The sequence below is a fragment of the Culex quinquefasciatus genome, chromosome 2, assembly GCF_015732765.1.
Source record: "Culex quinquefasciatus strain JHB chromosome 2, VPISU_Cqui_1.0_pri_paternal, whole genome shotgun sequence".
Lineage (NCBI taxonomy): Eukaryota > Metazoa > Arthropoda > Insecta > Diptera > Culicidae > Culex > Culex quinquefasciatus.
In genome coordinates, this window is record NC_051862.1 from 87,206,028 (window position 1) to 87,231,272 (window position 25,245).

Sequence of the window (25,245 nt, forward strand, 5' to 3'; positions counted from 1 at the left end):
CATGTTTCTCTATAGCTCAAAAGTTGCGGATTTTGTCCCTAAAACATATCAAAAATCTCGAAAATCAAAAATACGTATTTTGGGAATTTGAGTATTTGTGAAAAAGTTAATAAAAAATCGGGAAATTTTTTTCCGTGTACCAATTTTTTCTAAATAGTCCTTAACAATACCTACAACTTTGCCGAAGACACCAAATTGATCAAAAATTCCTTCAAAAGTTACATATTTTCGAATATTTACGTACCATTTTGTATGAACAGCTGCCAAATTCGTATGGAAATTTATATGGACAAACTAATGATGCAAAATGGCTTCTTTGGTCATAGGGAAGGCCCCCACAAAGTTTGAGCCAAATCAAAAAATACAAATAAAATCCATTTCCGGTTTTGGTAGAGAATTGCTCAGTATCACTCAAACCGAATCCAATGTCAACATCCGTGCAAACTCTGTACAGGCACTTCATCAACGAAAATCGGACAACACCCAAGGTGGAGGAACGATTTCCAGCTTTGAATTGGAACCAGCTGTGGGAAAATCTCGGACAAAGCTTCCTGAGTAGTGAGTGCCGCTCTCAGATGTTTTTGCTGTACAACGATCTGGTGATCTCGAAGGAAAAACTGGTCAAGTACAACATAGGACGGCTGCAAGATGATCTGTGTGAGTGGTGTGGAGTCCCGGAGAGCAACGAGCATAAAATCAAGCATTGTGTAAAGACGGAAGAAATCTGGCAGTGGCTTAGAAGAACGTTGACTGATCGTTTGGGGATCTGTGGAGATCCAGAGGATGTACTGACTAGGCAAATTAACGGAAGGAATCAGAAGGAAAAAGCAGGGCTGTGGTTGACAATGTTTGTGATGTCGTACATAGTTAAAAAGTATCCCAAAATCAGTTTGTATTGCGTTCAAAAAGGAATAAGGGACAGTAGATGGAATAATCGCACGTATTTCAAGCATTGTTTTGGCAGTGAGCTCAATGTTTGTTAGTGTATTAGGAGAACCCACGGTTGCACCGTGGAGACCCGGGGCCCCCCTGACCACAAGTCACTTCCGAGTGGAACAGGGACCACCCCCCGGGCTCCTCGGGCAACCGTGGTTGAGCCTGGGAGACCCGGGGCCCCCCTGACCACAAGTCACTTCTGAGTGGAACAGGGACCACCCCCCGGGCTCCCATGGCGACCTTGGAAAGCTGTGGAACAAATGTAAAGTATTGTACAAATGTAGAAATAAAAACTTGTAAAACCCAAAAAAAAAAAAAAAAAAAAACCATATGGTACACTTGCCCCACCTGAACAAGATTTTTTGAAAGCTCTCAACAAAAATAACCAAAAGTTAAATCATACTTTGTAATAGGTGCATGGCATTGGTAGGGACACTACTGATCTAGGAAAAATAGCACTTTGATAAAATGAGCCTTAAAACGAGCCCTAAGCCTTATTTTGTACCTTCCCAATATTATAAGAAAACAAAGGTTTTGAAAAAAACTTCATTAAATCTTATACCCCGTGGCGTTTACGTCGTTTTGGCGGTTATGTGGTAGAAGAATCAGCTAATTGCATTGCTAGCAACAATTCCTCATACTGGAAATAACCAAAATTGTTAAAATTACGGCCGTACGAGCGATTGTCCCTCTTGCCCCATATGGTCGTCTTGCCCCACCTTCCCCTACACAAACATTTGCTCACAATTTGATTCTGAGTCGATAGGTACCTATACAAGAAGATGGGTCTAGGAGGCCTAATTGAGAAGTTCATTTTTCAAGTGATTTTATAGTCTTTCCTCAGTAATGTGAGGAAGACAAAAAACTGATTGAATTGATAAAGCTTTGAGATAACGTTTTATCCTAAGTAAATAGTGAACATCAATTTGAACGTTAAACGTTCTTGGTTTTAATTTTGTCTAAATGCTTACGCATAATAAACCCTCTGCCTCATCAAGAGCACAAAATCACACAAATTTCCTACAACTGGAGCACCATATTAAATTCCTCCGACGGTGCGGTCTGACGCCAGTCTCCGTGTCAGATGACACCATCCGCAAGTCAGTGAATAAAACCACTTCCTTGCACTGTAGTTTTCCATTTCCCCCTGGCTGTTTCAGGAATTTCCCCACCCTTTCGAAACTCCTTTCAATTGAAACGACGAAGGATTCACTTTGGCGTGCGATGTCTAATTAGATCTGAAATTATGTCTGACCTTTGGAAGGTCGCTTGGAGCTGGAAACTAATTCCGTTGGTTCGTGACTTCTCCAAGGGAGTCGACGTTGAAACAAGCACGAGTTTTCAGAGTAATGAGTGGCTCCGAATTTGTCGGAATGTACCTCGTTGTCACTTGAACGACACTTTTAGTGTTTGCTGAATGTGTTTTAAGAGATACGAAAAGTTTGCTGCGTTTTATTGCTGGCTTTTGATAAAGTCTGCTATTGAGAAAACAAAGGGTTAGTTATTTTGAATTTGAAAGATTTTTTTTTAAAGCAGGATTCCAGATATTTTCATCAAAATTATCACTTATTTTCTCTACTTATTATTCCCCAAACGCCCATTTTAATTCGTTTTCCTAGGAAATAATAAACCATCCATTCAGGACCCATAAATTTTAGGAAATATTCCCTTCACAACAGGGCAATTAATTACCCACCTGCTGGCAGAAAGCACCGAACCAAATGAGAGGAAAACTCCTTTTCTTTTTCCAAGTAACGCTTTTCTCACCTGAATAGTGGGTGTGTTAGTCTGTGTGTGTTTGTGTAAATTGCTATTCTTTAAGTGATGTGCAATTTTCTGGTAGCTTAACCTTTTCTTCCTCACCTTTATGTTATGCTAGAGCTTGAATTCAGGCACAACAAAAGGCTGGTTTTCCTTTCTCCATTACTCCTACGGACGTTAAAATAACGAGTATTTTATCAGAAAACTGGGTCATAGGAAAAACCTGGCACTAAAGCCCATACCTTAACTGTAGACCACACAATTTATCGCTTTAAAAATGGCACTCGCATAAATACACTTTTTCCTCTTGAGAGAATGAGGAGAACCTCCGCCGCAGCACTTGAAACCTTAATCTCGTTTAAATTTGTTAGTTTACGAGCTAAAAGCGGATAGTTTATTATTATCCTGGCCCCGGCTGAGGCTGGGTTGTCGTCAACGTGTTCTCTTCGCCGTGATCCTCGACGACGAAGGTGGAGTGTTTTTGCTCTTGAGCCTTGAGCTTTTTCCGGTGCAGAGAAGGTGGTGGATTTTTTTTCCTCTTGTAGTGGTTGCTGGGAAATGAGGAAAGTGCACGGAATTCTATGGAGACCTGGATTCCGCCACAGGTAGAAGCGGTGGTGCAGTCCATTACGGTCTACTCTGGTGGTCATTGAGGGAGGAAATTGTGCGCGCGGGACAATATAACGGTTAGTGATGGAATGTTTGCATAGCCGCAATATTGCCATGGATTTAATACTTTCAGTTCTTCAACCAAGCATCTGTTCTCTGGATAAGACCCCAATTTGAAACTCTTTACAACAGTGCCAGTTCTTATTTTATAATATTATCAATTCAATTGAATTCCTGAACATTATTTAAAAAATAAATGCAAGGAACTATATGTGAGAAATTTTAATGTCAGTAGATGTCCTGCCTGTATCATAATCTGAATAAATTATAATATTCTATCGGTGAAAAATGCGTTTTAGGTTTTAGATTTGTTGTACGGATTTTAAATCAACCTGACCTTACAGGTGGAGCGATCCTTAAAAAAATATTTATTTTATATTATATTATTCAAATTTGGTAACCTAATATTAATAATATAATATTATTTTACCAAGTTTTAAGAGAAATCTTTTCTTTTTTATGATTTGTAAATCAGTTTTAAGTCTGTAATAATAAATATAATTTTTATTTTTAGATCAATCCACAAGGTCAGGTAAGTTAAAAATCCGTACCAAATAATTATAACCAAAAAATTTTGAAAATCGTGGCTTCTGATTCAGGCCGGTAACACATAACTTTCTACGTAGAAATCTCCGACGGTTGGTTTTATAACTCTTTGAATGCTTACTTAACACAATAGACGATTCATAATTTCAATCCTTGTTATCGTAAGCTTCCCGGCAAAATTCCAGAAATTTGAAAAAGAATAAAATAATATTTTGAAGATATTTTTTTGATTTTGACGGTAAAAATTGAAATTTAGCAACAACTTCATAAAACTTTTTTTTTTCATAAAAAGTGTGAACACCCAATAATAGCTGAATGCTTCACAGCAAGAAATCCGATAGTAAAATCGCATACAAAAGCATGCACATCACCTTCGTCATGCAAATACAAAAAAAAGTTCCAACTGACGGGATTCAAAACCCAGCACCAACAGTAAGGGCTGGCGCCTTAGCCCACTCGGCCATCAGACCGATGAATAGCTGAAAGGATAAACGCATATATGAGATTGACATTTCGGTCAAGTAGGTTTCCATACTGATGGACTACATATTTCAGGGTGTAAAATCACATAAAATTGCATAAAACAATGCAATATTTATTTTACACCCAAGCCTTTTACTGTGTTGTTAAAAAATCGTACCACTTCAAGAAAACAATAAAATTTTCAAATTTTATGAGAACAATATATAAAAAAAGGATCTTAAATTTCTTGTTGTGAAGAAAGTCGGGATTTAGAAAATCTGAAAATATTTGTGTAAACAGGTTAAGATACTTTCACTATTCAACATTAAAAACCAACCAATTGTTTTCCGGATATCATCCTTTAAAAATGTACTTTTTTGTCGTAGTTTTTTTTTTTTGAATCGGCATAATCATAACCAACAACTTTACCGAAGACACTATCTTGATCAGATAATCCCTTCTTCAGATTTTTATGGACCGCCTTCAAATTTGTAAGAATACTTGTATGGAGAAACCGACGTACAGTGCAGTGTTTGGAAAGGCAAAATTCAGTGCAATAAATTGTTGACTTCTTTATTTGACGTCCTTGCCAAAAAGTGACTTCGGAAGGGTTGTTGTAGTTGAAAAGCTCTATCATTTGAAGTTATTGACAGAGTGTCAACGAAAATCCAACTCAGTTGGATGAAGTTTAAGACACCAAGTCTTTGGCAAAGTTGAAGAGGAGAAAATTTTAAAATAGTTTGTTTCTTGATCTACAAATATACGCAGTTTTGAAAAATTGTTAAACGGCCTACTATGTTCTGAAGAGTTGTTGATAACATTAAATTGTACATGTTTACCCAAGACAGCAAAATTTTTGAGTCTTTATTGAAGAGTTATCACTATTTTTAAGTTGCTAAGTTTTTTTTTAAATGGCGCTAAACCAAACAAAGCATCTGAAAAAAGAACACATTTTAAACTAAATTTCCTGAAATATGAATGTCAAAACTGTGTTATTTGATGAATTCTAACATCAACTTTCATTTAAAGTACGTTTGAGCGCTGTAGTTAATGCCAAAACAATGATATAATATAAAATTATAAGTTTACCAAAAATGCGAAACATTTCACTGAAATATTTCATAGGCGTCCGATGCACAGGGAAGGCAAAGCAGAAATTTTTGGTTTTGATTTCCTTAAATTTTAGCAAATTTTTATATAAAATATCGATTGTTTTAATGTTAACAGCTTATTTGAGACCTAAATCATGAGTGTCCGGAATTCGAACCAAAAGTGTCCGGATTTCGAAGCACAACAAGTCATTTTAATTTAAAAAAATATGATGAAAAATTGATTGAAAAGACATATTTTGCACTACATCCTGATGATATTTATACATTTTCAACTTGTTACATGATTAATTACCAGTCCGGATTTCGAATCATGACGTTATCTCAATTTGAATTTTACGAGTTTTGATAGAATTATTTCCCATTTTTATGGAATCATATCGAAAACGATGTCAAAAATTGGTAAATTAATGGGTAATTTCTCGGGTTAGTTTTCAAAAGGTTCTAGGTGCCAGTTGTAAACGAAGCCGTTTTTCGATCGGTTCCTAAATTCAAAAATGCTATGAATTGTTCATCTGCACGTCCTTTAGATGCTCTATAGTGAAAACAATAAAAATTAGATGTGTTTCAGAGAACAAGTCGAATAAGTGTCAAAGATTTGATTAATTATTATGGTAATTACATTCTTAATGAAGAAAATCACGGCAAACATTCTTACCAAATATTATGGAAAATACTTGATTTCAATTATGAACATTTCTTTTAAATTTTAACTTTTAGCTAAGCATGTTTTCATTTGATTTGGTTGTGAGGAGCTTTATAAAAACTTGGTTAAACACATCAAGGGAAAATGCTATGAAAGCGTTTTTTTCTCCATAAAAAAGCAAATTTGTAAGGATTTTTTTTTTATTTTTTTAGCATCTCTAGTTACATTCTTTATCAGTTACACGAAGACAACCTTTCTGGTCGGTGAGAGTAGTATTTACTCACACCAGGTGTGAACTCAACTCAATGCAAACACGAATTGATAATGAGTAATGAGGTTTCAGCTGATGGTTCGTCGGGGAAAAATGGTCACACTTAGTTTGATAGAAGCACCGCGTGTAACGTTCGAGTATCTCTGGTACTCGTAACTCAATACTGATTTGTTTGTGGAAGCACTTGGCGCAGCCAAATCACGTCGAAGTTGATTTCTGCTCATCAACGATAGTTATGCTAGAAAATATGTTTAACTGTGTGATGTATAGTGGATTTGCCAACAGGCTCATCTAAAAATTAATGATTTGTTTTATGATGTTTTGCAGGCAAATCCACTAATATGCTATTTTTGGAGAAAAAAAAATGTATTTCGGTATAATTGTTCGTACCTTGTCCATATTATGAACATCATTACCGAAACCTAACCCCCGCTGCGAAAGTGTTTACACGCACTCGGTGTGAACTTCCACAATGCAAATATAATTTGATAACTAGGCAACTATTAGGCAAAGTACAAACAGTGAGCACTAATAGCGTGCCAACACTCAGCGTGGGGCATTATAGTAGCTGTTGTTCGTAAGTCACTCAACTGTAAATTCAATTATGTTGTTTTGTGAGAGTACTTGTGATGAGCTGTGACTGTCTTTAATTTAAACACTCAGTTGTATAAAAATGTTAAATTGTATGACAGATTATTTTAAACTTTAATGTGATTTATAATTTCACTGAAAAGAAAAACATTAAATTAAATTTGAGTATTGTTGGGTTCATTTTAAAATATTTTGATTATCCAAAAATCATTTTTTCAATCAATTTTTGATCGTATAAAAAGCATTGGAAAGAAAAAAAAGGGTTGGAAGTTTAACTTTTTTTACTGTTTTTCTGACTTTGCCAAAGTTTTTAAAAATTGCGTTTTTTTAGGGGTAGTATGCAGTAATTTTTGTAGTTTCCCAGACTATGCTTCTACGCATTGTTTGTAATTTAAATGATGATGGGGCCATTAGCAGAAAATGTGAAAAACAAGCAAAAAATTGAAAAAGTGTAAAAACGTGAAAAATTTGATTAGGCTTGTAAGCTTAGTCCCGTTCTTAATTCAACACATGGTTCACCTAAAGTGCCGTACTTTCGGGTTCGGATATCGGGAGCATGAGATAAGCATTTATTTGTTTTCTGAACACCAACCACACATGTCGCGGCAATAACTTTTGCCTTGCTGTTTATATTGGTGATTTCACACAGCTCACACGATTTCCTACAACGTCGATCGAAGTTCTCTCTGGCCAGGACTGGTCTTTCAATTCAGTCGCTGTTTGGCATTTCACAGTAACGGTTTATATCACGGCTAGTAGCTGGCTAGTAGATATCTAGTACGAACTGCTGCATTTATAGTTCATTGTCAACATCTTCAATTTGTTGCGAGGTCAAGCCCGCGTTGAGAAAGTCTGAATTCGTACCAAGTGGTGTTTACAAACAATCGCTCAGAATCGAGCGTGGTGCTCTCTTTAGTTGAACAAGATGTACTTGAACTGTTGCACCTACAGTAATAAACTGTGATTTTTATTGACTAGTTGTAAATAGTAGTTATTGCTTAGCGATTTAAATTCAATTCGTTGTGAAATCGAACAATCCTGAATATCCCAAGAAATTTAATCGTTCAAATGACTTTAGTGGTTATTGCAGGTAAAATTGATAAAACTTCTCCAAATTTAAATTGTTAAATCACAGTTTCTTCTCCTAGTTCTTATCCTCGCCTTAACGATCGTACTGGTGACCAGTAGTAAACCCCCTCCCAACATCGTCTTCATCCTGGCCGATGACCTCGGCTGGAACGATGTTGGCTTCCACGGATCGGCTCAGATTCCAACGCCCAACCTGGACGCTTTGGCCTACTCGGGTATCATCTTGAACCGGTACTACGTGACGCCGATCTGCACACCGTCGAGGGCCGCCCTAATGACGGGTCGATACCCGATCCACACCGGAATGCAACATGCCGTTCTGTACGGTATGGAACCACGTGGACTCCCGCTGGAGGAGAAGCTGCTGCCGGAATACCTGAGGGAGCTGGGGTGAGTGACGTGAAAACTGAAGATGTTCGAAGCAAAGCAAATATTTGGGTGTTTAGATTGATTAGTCAAATAAATGTGATAATTTTGGAAATATCGTGTGAAGAATGTGATCTAGGAAACAGTTGAACTTACGTTAATGCCGGAATAAGCATAGAAATTCAATTTTTAATTTAACAAAACATATTTTCATAAATTCTTTGAGAATCGGAAATAATTGATAGTAACATTCTGTGATACTTTTAGCTTCGAAGTTTCGGAACATGGGGCTTAAAATAATTATTTTTAACAAAATGACATTTTGAAAAACATTGGCAAAGTCACATAAACCAAGCCAAACTTCCAATCCTATACTTTTCTAAAATTTTAAGAATTCTTCTTCCCAATGTTTTTTGAAAGTCAAAGATTGGTTGAAAAAGGATTCTTGCGATTTTTTAAATCGAAGCCCGTTTAGAGGCGGAGTTGGATTGTATATGATTTAACTTAATTTTAGACCCATTTTTTAACCATCTTGAACTACACAGAATCAGATCACTTTAAAAAAATAAATTAGCCCTAAATATTTTAATAGAAATAATAATGCCACGAATAATACAACGACTTGGATTAACATGTTTTTGATTTTATTTTTAAACATTAGTTTACTGAATTATAAAATTTCTGATTTTGCCTTCCTCACTGAGGTAAGGCTATAATTCGTCACTTTTTAGTTTGACTTTGACCAACCTACGGGGTACAAACTAAAAAAGTGTCAAACGAAAAAGTGACCAACCACCGGGGGTTGAGTGTATACATTAGGGTGTTTCATCCAAACAAAAAAGTTCTTAGAACCAGGCAAACCGATGATCCCCTTGTAGAGGATACCCATAGGGACTCTCATGCCAAATATCAACCCATTTGGTTTAAAGTTTACATGTAAATTACTATGGGATTTTTATGCTTTTCGTTCAATCGTTCCGACAGGTCTGGGGACAACATGGATTCACTCGGAATAAAGACACGTGTGTAAGGGATGGTCCAATGAACAAATTCCAGAAGGAATTAGGTTTGTCCATTCTGTCCCCAAGGTGTGCATTGGATCGAAGTCCGGTGTCTCCAGAATCAACGATTCACCCTTCAAATGTACGCATTGTTCTTAGTATCACGCAGAAAAATATTTTGTAGAATCAGCCTGTACGAGGTTTGATTCAACAAAATATTTTGTTGAATATAATCAACAAAATATTTTTTTGAATCAACCCTAGAATTTTGTTGTTTCAAACCAGGACATTTTTTTGTATCAAATCGGTATTTTTGTAGAATCTAACCTCGTTTTTATTGATTAAAATTTGACAGAAAGTGCGTTCAAATCCGATTTTTGTTGAAACAACGTTGATTTTTGTTGAAATAATTCAGACTTTTTTTCAATTTAAGGCTACTGATTGAGTCAAAAGAACATAACATTTAATTGAAATAATTGTTTCCATGATTTACTGAAATTTTTATTTTTGATTAAATAATTTATGAAACATCAGGAATAATTTCACATTGCTTTTTGCATTTTGTTCTTAGACAGTTTCGTTTCTCATGAACTGCACTTGGTGTTGCCGCCGCGTCCCGATGAGGACATCAACGACGAGTTGGTTAAGCTGCCACCGCTTGTTGAATCTGTCATGTTCTCCAGTGGTCTGAAATAGTAAAAAACATTAGAACGGCATCACTTGAAGAATCTCCAATGCCAAGGCGCCTACCAAGCTTGTTTCGGGGCCAAGGAACTGGGGAGTAGCACGGCCCTTCCGACGGAAGCTGCATTCGCATTTCAAGTGCCGGAGCTTGGGTGACTTTGAAGCTACGGCGTTGGAGGTTGATCCCACTTGTTGCTGGTACCGTTAAGGATACTTTGAAGGCAGTCGGACTGAGCAAGGTGGTCATTGCTCGTTTCTTCCGTCCCGTGACTGTTTGCTTGGTGTACTTGGGTGGCGGCTGAACAGTCACAATTTTTAAGCACAAACTTCTCGAACCAAATGAAATTTCGTCCACGACTGGCGGACAGGGCAAAAATCGGTCGAATCACGCGGACAGTCCACATAACCGAGGCAGGGACCATAGAAAACGGACCCCGAAGAAGGAACAATAATATTTTCCTTTAGCCGCGGCTCTTAGAAGACGGATTATTTTGACAGAAAAAAAAAACACGTGTAAACAATTATTATTTGCAATTGAATCAAAAAACATGTTAGGTTTGATTCATTTTTTTTGTGTGTAGAATCAACGCATTGATTTTGTTGTTTTCCAAAAGAGGTTTGACAAAATCGAGCGTGTTAATTCAACACTTAATTTGGAGTTGTTTCAATCGGATTTGAGAGTTATTTCAACAAAAAATCGATAAGTTATATCAAAAAAATATTTTGTTGATTCAAACAGGCCTGATTTTTCTGCGTGATGCTATGACGGCTAGCTGAAAATTACGACGCCCCATGTCAGACGGTGAACACGTGGGGAAGCATCGATTGCATTATTATTACAAAATCATCATTTTACGTTATTTAGAATAGTTCAAATTGTTACTGGAATATCAAAAATTATAATTTTATTACTTTAAAGAATGTTTCTGAGTCAAAACTTTAGTGTATGCTCTGCCACGTGTTCACCGTCTGACATGGGGCGTCGTAATTTTCACCTAGCCGTCATAGCATACTAAGGACAATGCGTACATTTGAAGGGTGAATCGTTGATTCTGGACACACCGGACGTCGATTCAATGCGCACCTTGGGGACAGAATGGACAAACCTAATTCCTCCTGGAATTTGTTCATTGGATCATCCCCTACACACCTGTCTTTATTCCGAGTGAATCCATGTTGTCTCCAGACCTGTCGGAACGATTGAACGAAAAGCATAAAAATCCCATAGTAATTTACATGTAAACTAGAAACCGCTGGGGACAGGCCAATTCTCAATCAAATGGGCTGATATTTGGCATGAGAGTCCCTATGGGTATCCTCTACTAGGGGAACCTCGGTTTGCCTGATTCTGAGAACTTTTTTGTTTGGTTGAAACACCCTAGTATGTATGTATGTGACAAAAATTCTCACTGAGTTTTATCAGCACTGGCTGAACCAATTTTGATCAAACCAGTTGCATTCGACTATTGAATTGTTTGGAGTTTCGATAAGTAGTTCAAAATGCTTCACTTATATGCTGTAGGGAATGAGCAGTGATAACGTGAAATAAAAGAAACCGAAAATAATAAGGAAAAGGTACAGTCATCCCACATATTCGGAACACCCACAAATTCGGAACACTTTTGTGATAATTTGTCAATAGGATGCCAAATGCATCTTTTCTATCGACCCTACTATTTTTAAGACCTTAATTTGGACATTCTCTTGCTATTTCACTAGTAAAAGTAGTCCTTTTTAAACAAAAAACTGCTTTTCAAGACTATTTCATTCGGAGCAGCAAAACACTGTCTCCAAATTGCCTGTTTCATAATTGTGGGATGTTATTGTGCCTCCCACAATTGTGGAACACCTGAATTTAACTGATATTTTCACAAATAAAATTATCAGACCATTCATAGAGCATTACTAAGGCTACCAACTGTACGGATTTTTTCCTTACCGTACGGATTTTCGACCCTCTCCGCGGATTTTGAACATGCCGGATTTTATGTACGGAATTTTTCGCATAGTACGGATTTGTACGGAATTCCAACAACTTTTTAAAAAATTCATTGCTTTTTTGATTGGGTCAAAGCTTTTGCTAATTAGACATTTTTATTTAACTGTCAGTTTGATTTTAAAGGGATAACTTGCATAATTTTCGAGTTTTCCTCATTTCAAACTTGATTGTCAATAATTGTTCTTTTCAAATTCCTTACAAAACATATTCATTAAATAAAAGATCAAAAGGCTTTCTAAAGCTTGTGAAAACCTTGTGTTGTGCTTGTATTTAAAGGACCTTTCCAATGAAAGCTCTAGAAATGTTTTCGTGAAAACACTGACAACGATATTATTCGTATAAGCAAACTTGATATTTTGTAAACTTTTAAACGTTTAACAAAAATATTTCTAATTTCCAAATTTATCTAAATAATTCATTGACATTTTTTGTAATACCATGGTGTCATGTCGGTAAAGTATACGGATTTTTGCTCAGCAAGAGTTGGTAGCCTTAAGCATTACTAAGCTTGAGTTTCATTGGTTGCAGTGTATGAAGACATTATTTTGTAAAAAATATGTTCTCCTGAAGAGAATCAAAGTTTGTTTACATCCGTAAGAAAAAAGTGTTTCGAATTTGTGGATTTCAAGAGTCAAAGTTTTTCTTCAAAAGCTGGATATAAAACTTAAAATTTGCAGTTGTTTGATACAGCATTCGAAAGATCGCAAGAAAAGCTTTCAAATGAAGGTAAAAGCGAAACATTAAGTTCACTTATCGATTTGCTATGATTTTTTGAACATTGGCCGATCTGTAAACTGTTCCGAATATGAGGGATGACTGTATATGCTAAATAATTAAATAAAGTTCGACTTTTTGTTTGGTCAAACCTTCTTTACCTAGAAGAATGAGTTGCGTTTCATAAGAATTACATTAAATTTTCGAATGAGTTGTCGCGTTTCAGCGTGCATGGTTGAATTTTGACAGCTGCTTGCTCGAGAATTACAGTCATTTGACAAACGCGAAAAGAATAGAATGTACACGAGAATTCGAGAGGTGGATTTTGGAAAAAATATATTTTTTTAATTTTGTTCCGTCACCATCATCCATCATCCAAACCATCGTTGTTTAGATAATCAAAAAGTCTTTCCAACGAGTCCAAAACATTGAAGATCTGGCAACCCTGTATCGAGTGATGACCACTTAAGTGATATTTATATACTTTTTTGAAGCCGGATCTCACTAACCCGAGCATGGGTAAATAACAAGGGAAATGCGTAATAATACCTTTCTCTGGCATCAATACCAAATTTTGGTATTCCTGGACCCTTTAAAATTTGTCTTAAGGATTATGCAAGAGCAAAATGTGGTATCATACCAATTTAAGGTATTGTTTTGATATTGCAAAATTGCAGAATTTGTCAATGATCGAACACCACATTTTGGTATTCTTTTGGTATTACAGTATTTTATCAAATTCCTCTGCAACTATGGGAAAATTTTGACCAATTTTGACAAAATAATTAATTTTGCGCTATAATGATGTCTCAAAGCGAATGCTTTCATTCAAAACCGGAAATTTCAAACTTGATTTTAAACATTTTTGATATGCCCCTTATAGAAATGACTTGAAACTGTGGAAAATATTCTAAGTCAGGATGGCACATTTTGGTATTATTTTGGTATTTAAGTGTTTTATCAAATTCCTCTGAAACTATGGGAAAATTTTGACCAGTTTTGACAAAATAATTAATTTTGCGCTAAAATCATGTCTCAAAGCGAATGTTTTCATTCAAAACCGGAAATTTCAAACTTTATTTTAAACATTTTTGATATACCCCCTATATAAATGATTTGAAATTGTGGAAAATTTTCTAAGTCAGGATGGCACATTTTGGTATTTAAGTGATTTATCAAATTCCTCTGAAACTTTGGGAAAATTTTGATCAGTTTTGACAAAATAATTAATTTTGCGCTAAAATGATGTCTCAAAGCGAATGCTTTCATTCAAAACCGGAAATTTCAAACTTTATTTTAAACATTTTTGATATACCCCCTATAGAAATGACTTGAAATTGTGGAAAATTTTCTAAGTCAGGATGGCACATTTTGGTATTATTTTGGTATTTAAGTGTTTTATAAAACTCCTCTGAAACTATGGGAAAATTTTGACCAATTTTGACAAAATAATTAATTTTGCGCTAAAATGATGTCTCAAAGCGAATGCTTTCATACAAAACCGGAAATTTCAAACTTGATTTTAAACATTTTTGATATACCCCCTACAGAAATGACTTGAAATTGTGGAAAATATTCTAAGTCAGGATGGCACATTTTGGTATTATTTTGGTATTAAAGTGTTTTATCAATTTTTCTGAAACTATGGGAAATTTGTTAAAAAATTTTACGAGTTAATTAATTTTGCGCTAAAATGACTTGAAACCCAAAATGTTAAAGATGATTTTAAAAATTTGTGTGATATACCCACTAATATTTTTTCAAAAACGTTGAAATATCTCTAAGTCGGGATAACCAAATACTTTGAAAAACGAGTCAATCGACAGATTAATGAATTTTGGTGAATTTCAATTCAGTTTCATTTTAATAATACTTATTTTTCAATCTTGTTATTTTTCAGAAGCTTCAAGAACTTCAAGCACAGGCCGTTCATCAATGACAAATGCATTCGGTGTGGTGAAGAATATCACTAATATCAACATGGAATCATCAGGTGAGTAGATTTGGCTGTTGCATATGAATAATTTCTGTTTTTCACTAACTGCAACTGCTGCACTAAAATGGTATGAAAATACCAAATTTTGGTATTACTTGTTCAAATACCAGCGACCATAATGTGCTCTTGGTTGCCCAGTAATAGATGGTAAAATACCATGAAATCATACCAAAATCATGTATGTGAAAGACCACAGAAATACCAAAATGTGATTTTCCAAGGGCGCGGGAATACCTAAAAATAAACCATGGCAATACCAAGTTTTGGTATTCAAGCAATGTTCAAAAATCCAGAAGACCTCAACTTGGTATTGAAATGGTTCTATTTTGAGGTATTATTTTACCCTTGGAATAACATGGTTTGGTATTGTTGTGCCCTTACACATACAAGATTTTGGTATGATTTCATGGTATTTTACCATCTATTACTGGGCAACCAAGGGCACATTTTGGTCGCTGTTATTTGCCCAAGTAATACCAAAATTTGGTATTCCCGTGTTATTTACCCCTGCTCGGGAAATGTATGTAAAAGATGTCCGGATCCATCATCCAACCCATCGTTGGTTAGGAAATTGAAAGACCTTTCCAACGAGTCCAAAACATTGCAGATCTGGCATCTTTGTCTCGAGTTATAATCACTTAAGTTATATTTGTGTACTGTTTTGCTCAAGATCTAAAAAATAGCTGAAATTTGTGTCCAAACCATCTATACTACCCATTGATGGTAAAGGTAAAGTGAGCAAGGCATCAACCACATATGTGGATTATGTTTTTTGTAGAATCTTACATATTAAAATTCTGAAAGTTTGGAATTCAAAAATATAATGAAATTTTTCAACTTTTAAAAGCCTTAAATCACTATATTTTGGAACTTTTCAAACATATTTTTTTCAAAAGTTGGCAAACATGGGCACTAATTTAATAAAAATGAATAACTGCGACTATTTTCAAACAAGTTACCTAAAAATGGCTATAAGTTGAAAACGGTGCACTTTATGAAAATTACACCAAAGTGCTACACAGCTTAAAAAGTAGTAATCCAGCTGCGTGTAAAAGGCCTGGGTGTGAAATAAATATTGCATTACTTTATGCAATTTTATGTGATTTTACACCCTGAAATATGTAGCCCATCAGTATGGGAAACTTACTTGACCGAAATGTCAAGCTCATATATGCGTTTATCCATTCAGTTTTTCATCTGTCTGATGGCCGAGTGGGCTAAGGCGCCAGTCCTTACTGTTGGTGCTGAGTTTGAATCCCGTCGGTTGCAACTTTTTTTTTGTGTTTGCAAAGATTGTACATGCAGTGTGTAATAATAAGTGTTTATTTTGACAAAGGTGATGTGCATGCTTTTGCATGCGATTTTACCATCGGATTCTTTGCTGTGTAGTTGATTGCAAATACGATTTAACATGGAAAAATTAAGTTGAAAAATTTTTGCGACCGATATTTCGATTTTTTGAAAAAATCAGCATTGATTCAAACATTCATAACTCGGTCAAAGATTTTTTGCCCGTTCTGGAAATTTTTTAAAAGTTTTCATTTGATGTTCCCTAAAATATATCAGAAAATAGAAAATAATCAAAAATAGGGTTTTTTGCAAATCAACTTTTAAGGACAAAAAGTGTAATTAAAAATCACCAAAATTTACCCTGTATCAGTGTAGTCCTTATCAGGGATGGAAAATCGCAAAAAAATCAATTTCGCTAGCGAACTTTCTTCACCCGCGAAAGAGAGAGGAGGCAAATCACGCAAAAGAAAATCGCTCCCGAAATTCTCCAAGAAAATCAATCTGCGGATGATTTTTTTGTGAATTTCCTTGTCAGCACCACTTACAAATATTTATTTCACTTTGTTTACACACATTGCCCATCTACAAAATGTGACAGGTCGTTTTTCGACGTGTGACGTTACACTTGCAAGTGTAATAGTGAAAATGATGTTCCGCTGAATAATCAAGATGATGATTTTTTTTAGATTCCTTTTACCGATCTTTCGTGCGCGAGAGAGAAGAGCCATACTCCCTTCGGATTTTTTCTCTTGATGAACGTCCAATGATTTTCTTTTGATGATGATTATTCCATCGCTGGTCCTTATCCATACCTACAACTTTGCCGAAGATAGCAAACTGCCCCTGATCGCAAAAATGTCCCATTAGGGTGTAATATGGCTGTATGGAAAAAATAAAGTTGCCCAAATTTAGTATGAGCAACTCTCTACGAAATCGGCCGATTTAGACCATTTTTTTTTATTTGACTCAAACTTTGTGGGGGCCTTCCCTATGACCAAATATGCTATTTTGTGTCATTGGTTCACCCATACAAGTCTCCATACAATTTTGGCTGCTGTCCATACAAAAATGGTATGTAAATATTCAAACAGCTGTAACTTTTGAGTGAATTTTCTGATCAATTTGGTGTCTTGGGCAAAGTTGTAGGTATTATTGAGGACTTTTGAGAAAAAATAGGCACAGGGAAAAAAAAATTTGCGGATTTTTTTATCAACTTTTTTTTCACTAAAACTCAATTTCCCAAAATACGTATTTTTTGATTTTCGAGTTTTTTTTATATGTTTTAGGGGACAAAAATCCGCAACTTTTGAGACATAGAGAAACAAGGTCAAAAAATCTGCCGCCGAGTTATGAATTTTTGAAAAAAATAGTGATTTTTGGAAAAAATCGAAGTTTTATGCAAAAACAAGTTTGACATTACTTTTTAATGCAAAATTGAATTTGCAATCGAAAATTACTTTACAGATTTTTTGATAAAGGGCTCCGTTTTCAATATATAGCCACCGAAAGTTTGATTTTAGCGAAATATTTGCAGTTTTTCAATTTTTAAAAATAGTGACCATGAGTGACCATTTCTAAAAATCTTTTTTTGAAAAGGTCAGAAAATTTGCTATAAAATTGTCTAAGAGACATTGAAGATTGGACCTATGACACAATTTCACCCCGTAAACCCAATGTCACCCCTGTTGACGGTACAGCGTATTGAAAACTCGTCTAATTTGTAGAAAACCGAATTTTGAAAACTCACCTGAGAAGAGAGCTCAGAGCCATAGAAGTGTCAATCGATCATCGAAACAACCCATGGCTGCTGAAATTCAGGGGGGGGGGAATTGTGCAGTATATTACTTCATTAGCTTTTTGTGGCACTTACAGAGTAAACTTCCACGTAACAGTAACATGTTGCGTTGCAGACCCTTTCCCTAACACGGACGGGGACTTTAAGCACCTAAAGGCATACTGACATCTTCGTCACAACATTTGCATAACGCACAAAGTGTATCATTTTTCGAAATGAAACAATATAGGACTATGAAATAAAAATGGTTCCACCTAGCGGCGTTCAGTATCGGTGGCAGCGGAGTGCTGGTGTACTCCGAGCGACGGTACACCCTTACTACGGCTGAAACCTTTTTAAGATCGGGTTCGTAGCTTTTCGTATCATCCTTGACGACGAGTTTCAGAGTGTACGGATCGCAACGCACGCACTCGATGTAATATTGCGCAACAAACTCTCCTTCCTGCTCGGCCCGGATGCAACCAGTCAACTTAACGTGATTTTTTGAATTATCGCTCGTGGCCGTGTAATACTGCCCTAAGCTGACACCGAATTTTTAGTCCAAGGAAGTCGCCTCGACCTTCAAGTTTTCGGCAGTGTGCCGTGAAGTTAGCTCAATTACTCTTGCAAATTAGAGTTAACATCAACATCAAAGGTGTCATGTTGTATTTTGTGGTTTTGACACATATTGGAGACTTAGAGACGAAGTAAACAAATAACAAATTTCGAAAGTCTTATTTTAACCATTCCGGTCATCGTTAAACCAAAATAAGACTCATCATGAAAATTATACTTACTTTTTGAAAATTTCATATTCACGCTCCGTGCATCACATTGTTGGTCAATATGTTTCCTAATTCCGTACTTCACTCCTTCCAGCTACAAAAACCACATCGTCGGCAAGTGGCACCTGGGACACTACACGCGTCGCTACACCCCGCTGGAGCGCGGCTTCGACTCGCACGTGGGCTTTTGGACCGGTCATCACCACATGTTCGACCACAGCGCAGTCGAGACGGAAACCTGGGGGTTGGACATGCGCCGCGGGTACGATGTGGCGTACGACCTACACGGGAAGTATACGACGCACGTGATCCGGGACGAAGCGGTCGCGAGGATCGGAAACCACTCGGTTGGGGATCCGTTGTTTTTGTACGTGGCACACGCAGCGGTACATTCGGCCAATCCGTATGATTTCTTGCCTGCGCCGGATGTTACGGTGGCCGGGTTGGAACACGTGGAACCCTATCCGAGGCGGAAGTTTGCGGCGATGCTCAGCGAGCTGGACGAATCGGTGGGAGCGATCGTGGAAGCGCTCAAAGTCAAGGGAATGCTGGACAATACGATAATTGTGTTCAGCTCGGATAACGGAGGACCAGCGGAGGGGTTCAACAGTAATGCTGCGTCCAATTGGCCACTGAGAGGCGTTAAGAACACACTGTGGGAAGGCGGAGTACGGGCGGCTGGGTTCATCTGGAGTCCGTTGATCGCTGAAAGTCGACGAGTGTCGCAGCAGATGATCCACATTAGCGATTGGTTGCCGACACTGTTGGACGCGGCCGGATACAATGTGGAGTAGGTATTGATCAAATCAAGGTTGATCGTCACTCCTAAAGACCTTCTCATTTCAGGACCCTCCCGAAAACCCTTGACGGCATCAACGTGTGGAAGTCTCTACTCAATGGGAACTCCACCGAGCGTCGCGAGATCCTGCACAACATTGACGACATCTGGGGCAGTGCCGCGCTGACGGTCAACAACTGGAAGGTTCTCAAGGGTACCAACTACAAGGGTCAATGGGACAATTGGTACGGTCCGCCCGGTGATCGTGACCCCGAAGCGTACAACATCACTGCCGTCCAACACTGCCCAACCGGGAAGGCACTATCCGAGATGAACCTGCTTCCAACGGAAGCAACAATCCGGAACCTCCGACTTAACGCAACGGTTCACTGTTCCAAAGAGGTCAGAGCGACCTGCAACCCCCTGGAGCAGCCCTGTCTGTACGATGTTCTGCAAGATCCGTGCGAGTTGGACAACCTGGCGGAAAGGTTCCCGGCGATTCTGGACTCGATGCTGAAGAAGCTGGACGCGTACAACGCGACGGCGGTGCCGCCGGGCAATCTGGCGCTGGACACGCGCGGTGATCCACGGTTCTGGGGGTACACGTGGCACAACTTTGGGGACGATTTGGAGCATTGTGACGGAGGGGAGGAGGAGTGTAGTACACAGAGCTTATAACTCAAATATTTAAGTTGTTTTCTTTTAAGAAATAGGTAGTAAGATTTCAAAAGTGTATAACTTCGTTGAGCAAAACCGAAATGTCATGCCTTTTTTGCCATCAGATTCCAAATACCAGCAAGGTTAAAAGTGATCTTCCCCTGTGTTAGGGAATGTGAACTTAAAATACCTAAAATTTGTCCCTGGCGTAGTGCTTTCTTCATTCATTAGAAGCACAAACTAGAAGTTCTTTAGCCCAAAAAATTACGGTTGTCAGGATCAAGAAGTGTATTGTTATGTAAACAGTAACATACGTTGACAGCTCTAGCTTATAAACCTTAATCAGAAAAAAACAAACATGAGGAATCTGATTACGACTTGAAAGAGTTTACCGATGAAACATTCCGATGAACGCATGACGCTCTCGAAGCCCACGTGGTCCGCGTCACCGTTAGCAACATAATGATCCGGGCCAATTATGGAAAATTAAGCAGGAAAAATGCTCAACTGCAGCAAATGATACAAAGAGCGACGGCCTTCTGGACGATGGTCGTCGTTGAAGTTGGGAAAGGTTCCTGCACTTAAATGAAATTTAGAACTGAATATCGTTTAAACTTTGTCATAAGTTCGTAATAGACCTCTCTTATTGTTTAGGTGATAATCGTGGTCTGACGTCCATTTCCAATCTCACAAATTCAAATTTGTTTGATAAAACAAATTTGCTTTCCAGTTGTTACTTGATACTTAGCTATTCACGTCCGTGTTAGGGAAGCACTTTTTCAGTGGCCAATTATATGCATTTTTAGGTTATGCACATTTTGGTTGAAAGTTCTGAGCATTTAAAAAAAATAAAAACTACATTTTTTATACAGTAACACCGTGATGGTTTGACACCGACTGTTGTCAAACCATCGGGATACCTTTTAGTTTGGCACCCTTTTACAAGGCGCTCGCACTTTCTACCATAGACAAGAAGGCTTTACGTCAGAAATGAACTAAAATCACACTTCACTCATTTCTCGGGGTACGTTTTTCAATCGGGTTTCGATCAAATAACGAACAATCAATTGAAAACGGTTCAAAATGCTCTCAACTCAAAACAATCCGGTTGAAATGCAATCGGGTCCTACAATTAAGCCTATACATTGGTGTTATTGTTCACAACAATAAAGCTTATTCTTATGAGTACAATGATCTTCTGTACCTGGGTGAGAAATAGTGATTCGCAAAGCGGCCCAAATTTTGAACTGTCAAAGTGGAACCAATTTACTGTTCGCAAAAAGATAGCAAGAGGCAGCAAGTATTGTAATCCATCAATCAGTTTTTTTTGTCAATAATAAAAAATCGATGCACAGTGGGCAAAACGGATTGTTTTATGCCGTCAGATTCTGCCTGTCAAAAGTATCATTTTTAATGTAAAAAAAATCACGAGGAATCGATTGGTGACACTCTCAATGGCGGCAAATGACGGCAAGGGCCCATTTACCCCTTATTTATGTGTTTTTCATTAATATCTTGAATTACTGTAGTTTCCTACAGTTTTAAAGTATGTTATCTTATGAAGAAAATCGCTAAGAATCGATTTGTGACATTTTCATTGGCGGCAAATGACAGCAAGGGCCCATTTTGCCCCATTTACTCCCTCTTGAGATGTTTTTACTGTGCATTCTACAGTAACATTCTTGTAAACTGTATAGGAAATCACGATACGTTTAATATATTGAAACATGAAATGGGCAAAATAGGCCCTTGTCGCCATTTGCTGTAAGTTAGAGTGTTCCCAATCGATTCAACGCGATTTTTTTTGCATAAAATAACTTTTTTATAACTTTGGGAAACCACGGCAATTCGAGATATTAAAGAAAACACATAAAATGGGGTAAATATGGCAAAACGGGCCTATGCCGTCGTTTGCAGTTTATGAGAACACCACCAATCGTTTCCCCATGATTTCCTTCATGAAATAATATACGTTCAAACTGTAGGAAATAATGTCATTTCAAGATATAAATGAAAAACACATTAAAAGGGATTAATGGGCAAAATGGGCCCTTGCCGTCATTTGCCACCAATGAGAGGGTCACCAATCGATTTCTCGTGATTTTTTACATAAAATAAGATACTTTAGAACTGATTTTAGAACATATTTTTTGCTGCTGAAGTGACTCGTTTTGAAACATTTTGGATCTAATGATATTAAAGTTTTCGCTGAAAACTTAAGTTCTTCGTGCTTTTTTTGTTCGTAGACTTAACGATGGGTGGTTAAAAGAATCCTTCTTTGTTTTCAACGTGACGAAATATTGCGTCAGAAGTGGGGAAATTTTGTGAATCAGAAGAGCAACCGGATGGACGTTACGAGATTATGTATCTTTGAAGCGCAGTGATAATACAGGAGTAAGATTATTCAATGTTATTTGCCAGGTGCCATTCACAGTTACTGATATTTCGTCGTAAACAATTCGTAAACATAGGTTTTGAGTGAAACATAGCGCTTATGGAAATGTTAGCGACGAATTATGGCAATCTCGATTTCATCTCTTTTCATAAGACTGACTTAAAAGCTCGACGCCCTCGACTTTTTATTCCTGACAAAATAAATTATAGATCGATTACAATACTTGCCACTTCTTGGCATCATTTTTCAAACAGTAAATTGGTTCCGCTTTGACAGCTCTGAATTGAGGCCGCTTTGCGGACAACTATTCTGCACCCAGCTTTAGAAGTGCGGCAAACTACGGAATTTGAAGATATTCGAGAAAAACACCCTAAAACAGGCAAAATGGGGTAAAATGGACCACTTCCCGTCATTTGCCGCTTTTAATTTACAGCGAATACACTCAACCCCCGGTGGTTGGTCACTTTTTCGTTTGACACTTTTTTAGTTTGTACCCCGTTGGTTGGTCAATGTCAAACTAAAAAGTGACGAACTGTCACTTTTTACACGGCGCTCACGCACACGATCAAAACAAACGTTTGATAGTGTGTGTGAACTCCGTGTAAAAGGGGTGTTGTTGTTGTTAGTTTATTTATTTCTGGCAGCTTTAACCTTCTTGGTCATTCGCTGCCCTGTGTAAAAGGGGTGTCAAACTAAAAAGTGACCCCGTTCGTTTGACAACAGTTGGTGTCAAACCATCGGGGTTTGAGTGTAGTTTAACGTGAACATACACAAAATATTTCAACATAAATCACTTCAGCAGCAAAAACTATGTCACGCTTGAGCTTGCACATAGCCTTCTACTTTGTTTATGTTTACAGCTGTTCTGTCGCTGGAGTAGTGCGGAACATGCGAAAATCATGTTACGCATTCTGTCTTTTCAGCACCCAGTTTTGTACGACCGCAAAGGATTTAAAATGGATTTTGAAAAGGCCATTTTAAATCCGTTGCCTTTTCCAATTTCCAATTTTTGTTTTTTGAGTGTTTTTGAAACCGCCTTGAGTCAGGGGTATTCAAAAACACCCAAAAAGCAAAAAAAAAATAAAATTTGTTTATTGGACCTTTTCAAAAAAACTCTAGAATTTAACAAAAATAACTTCGTGGCCCTTTTTAACAGTAAGCATACTACTTGACAGCTCGTTCCAAAAGGACCATAGTTCTAGAGTAAATTCTCAAAATAACATATGAGTCATGGATTTCCTATGCAGATAGGACCTTTTGAAAAATTAATCGAGAGTCGATCCATCGTAAAATGTTGTCTGTCAATTTATTTTTATGCATTAAAATGAAAAAAGTTTATTTTAATCGTGTTTTATACCGTAGTAAATTAAAATTTACAATTTTATTCAGGACCATATTAGAACTAACTTAACTATTCTAAGTTTAGTGATTGAAGATTGGTCATAACAACCCAAAATTTTGTAATTTATTTTGAATGCTTGACCACATTTTTCTGTGGCAAGGAAAATGAAGCGAAGATCACAGAAACACCATTCCTGACAAAATTCCTAGCCTCAACAAGTTGTCACGAGTTGGTTTTCTCTTCTATTCGTCTAATAATCCTATCAGAATGTTTACCTTCTTTGACAGGAGTGGTGGTTCAGCTTTGCTGTGGGTAAATAGTTCGCTATACACCACCATACCTGTCAAAAAATGCTAAATATTATGATCACGCTGCATTGAAAAAAGTGATAGTTTGACACTTTTTAGTTTAAGGGTTAGAGTTGTTAGACAATTGTGCCGTTGTTGACATAGTGTGAACCGATTGGCGTACTCTCCGCAGCAAGTGTTTCGGAGTGGCACTTCGAGAACGATTCAAAGACAATATCGCTCATGGAAAAGGTCTTTTGATTACCCACCATTACACGTCGAACAAATGGTCACATGATCCTGATCTGAATATTTATTGTACTGGAGACCAACTCGCTGAAATTGGTTATACAATTGCCAACCCCCCGAAACTGACATTTGTTTGGGCTGATAAAAGTTAACTGTCACGAAATTGAACCAATAATCAATTTCAACGTACCAAAAAACGCGGTTTTCAGCAAGGAAGCATGATGAAATAGTATTATAAAGCTAGATTTCAACTTACCACTTTTCACAAGATCATTTAGAATTGTATCTATCAGCAGTATAAAAAAGTGAAAATATAACACCTGACACTCTTACTTCGAGAAAACCTGTCAAGCAGCCAAAGAAATAAAAACCGACGCGTAGGTAAAAACGAAACGATCAGTCGAAATAAGCGCATGAAAGCAAATCTCAGTACGAAATTTATGCAACCAAGAAGATCCTAAATGTATTTAGGAGAAATATTCAGCGAGTAGAACATAAAATGGAGGGTTTATAACCAGATATGACAATAGTTTATCGTCAGCAAACTCAGAAAGCGATAGGAAGAACATAAAAAGGAAGAAATCTGAAAATGCACAAAGGAACAAAGAAATGGACAAGATTGAGAAACAAAATGCTTCCCCAAGAATACACTTGGGTAGATGATTAACACCTGCTACAATACTCGATCAGATGCTGACCAAAACCCGACCAGCAATACACATGGTATTGCATGTCTGATGAACGCCTGAATCCGTTACAACAACGTAGAGGTTGTTCGTGAAGTCCCCAATCGAAATCATCCGGCGAATTGTGCAGTTTCTTTCAGATCGATGCCTTAAAAAACTCAC

At 37.2% G+C, this 25,245-nt stretch overlaps 1 protein-coding gene across 2 annotated transcripts; it reads left to right on the plus strand.

The window, feature by feature from the left end:
- The first annotated feature begins 7,639 nt into the window (after positions 1–7,639).
- Positions 7,640–20,193, plus strand: LOC6043684 (arylsulfatase B). Of its 2 annotated transcripts, XM_001861278.2 has the most exons (4): positions 7,640–8,081; positions 8,140–8,470; positions 18,784–19,479; positions 19,536–20,193. In XM_001861278.2, the coding sequence occupies exons 1-4, from the start codon at positions 8,060–8,062 to the stop codon at positions 20,143–20,145; spliced, it is 1,659 nt and encodes a 552-aa protein (XP_001861313.2). In that variant the 5' UTR covers positions 7,640–8,059; the 3' UTR covers positions 20,146–20,193. The 2 variants fall into 2 exon arrangements, with proteins under 2 accessions (XP_001861313.2, XP_038112348.1); XM_038256420.1 differs by lacking the exons at positions 7,640–8,081; positions 8,140–8,470 and adding an exon at positions 18,541–18,611.
- Positions 20,194–25,245: the final 5,052 nt, after the last annotated feature.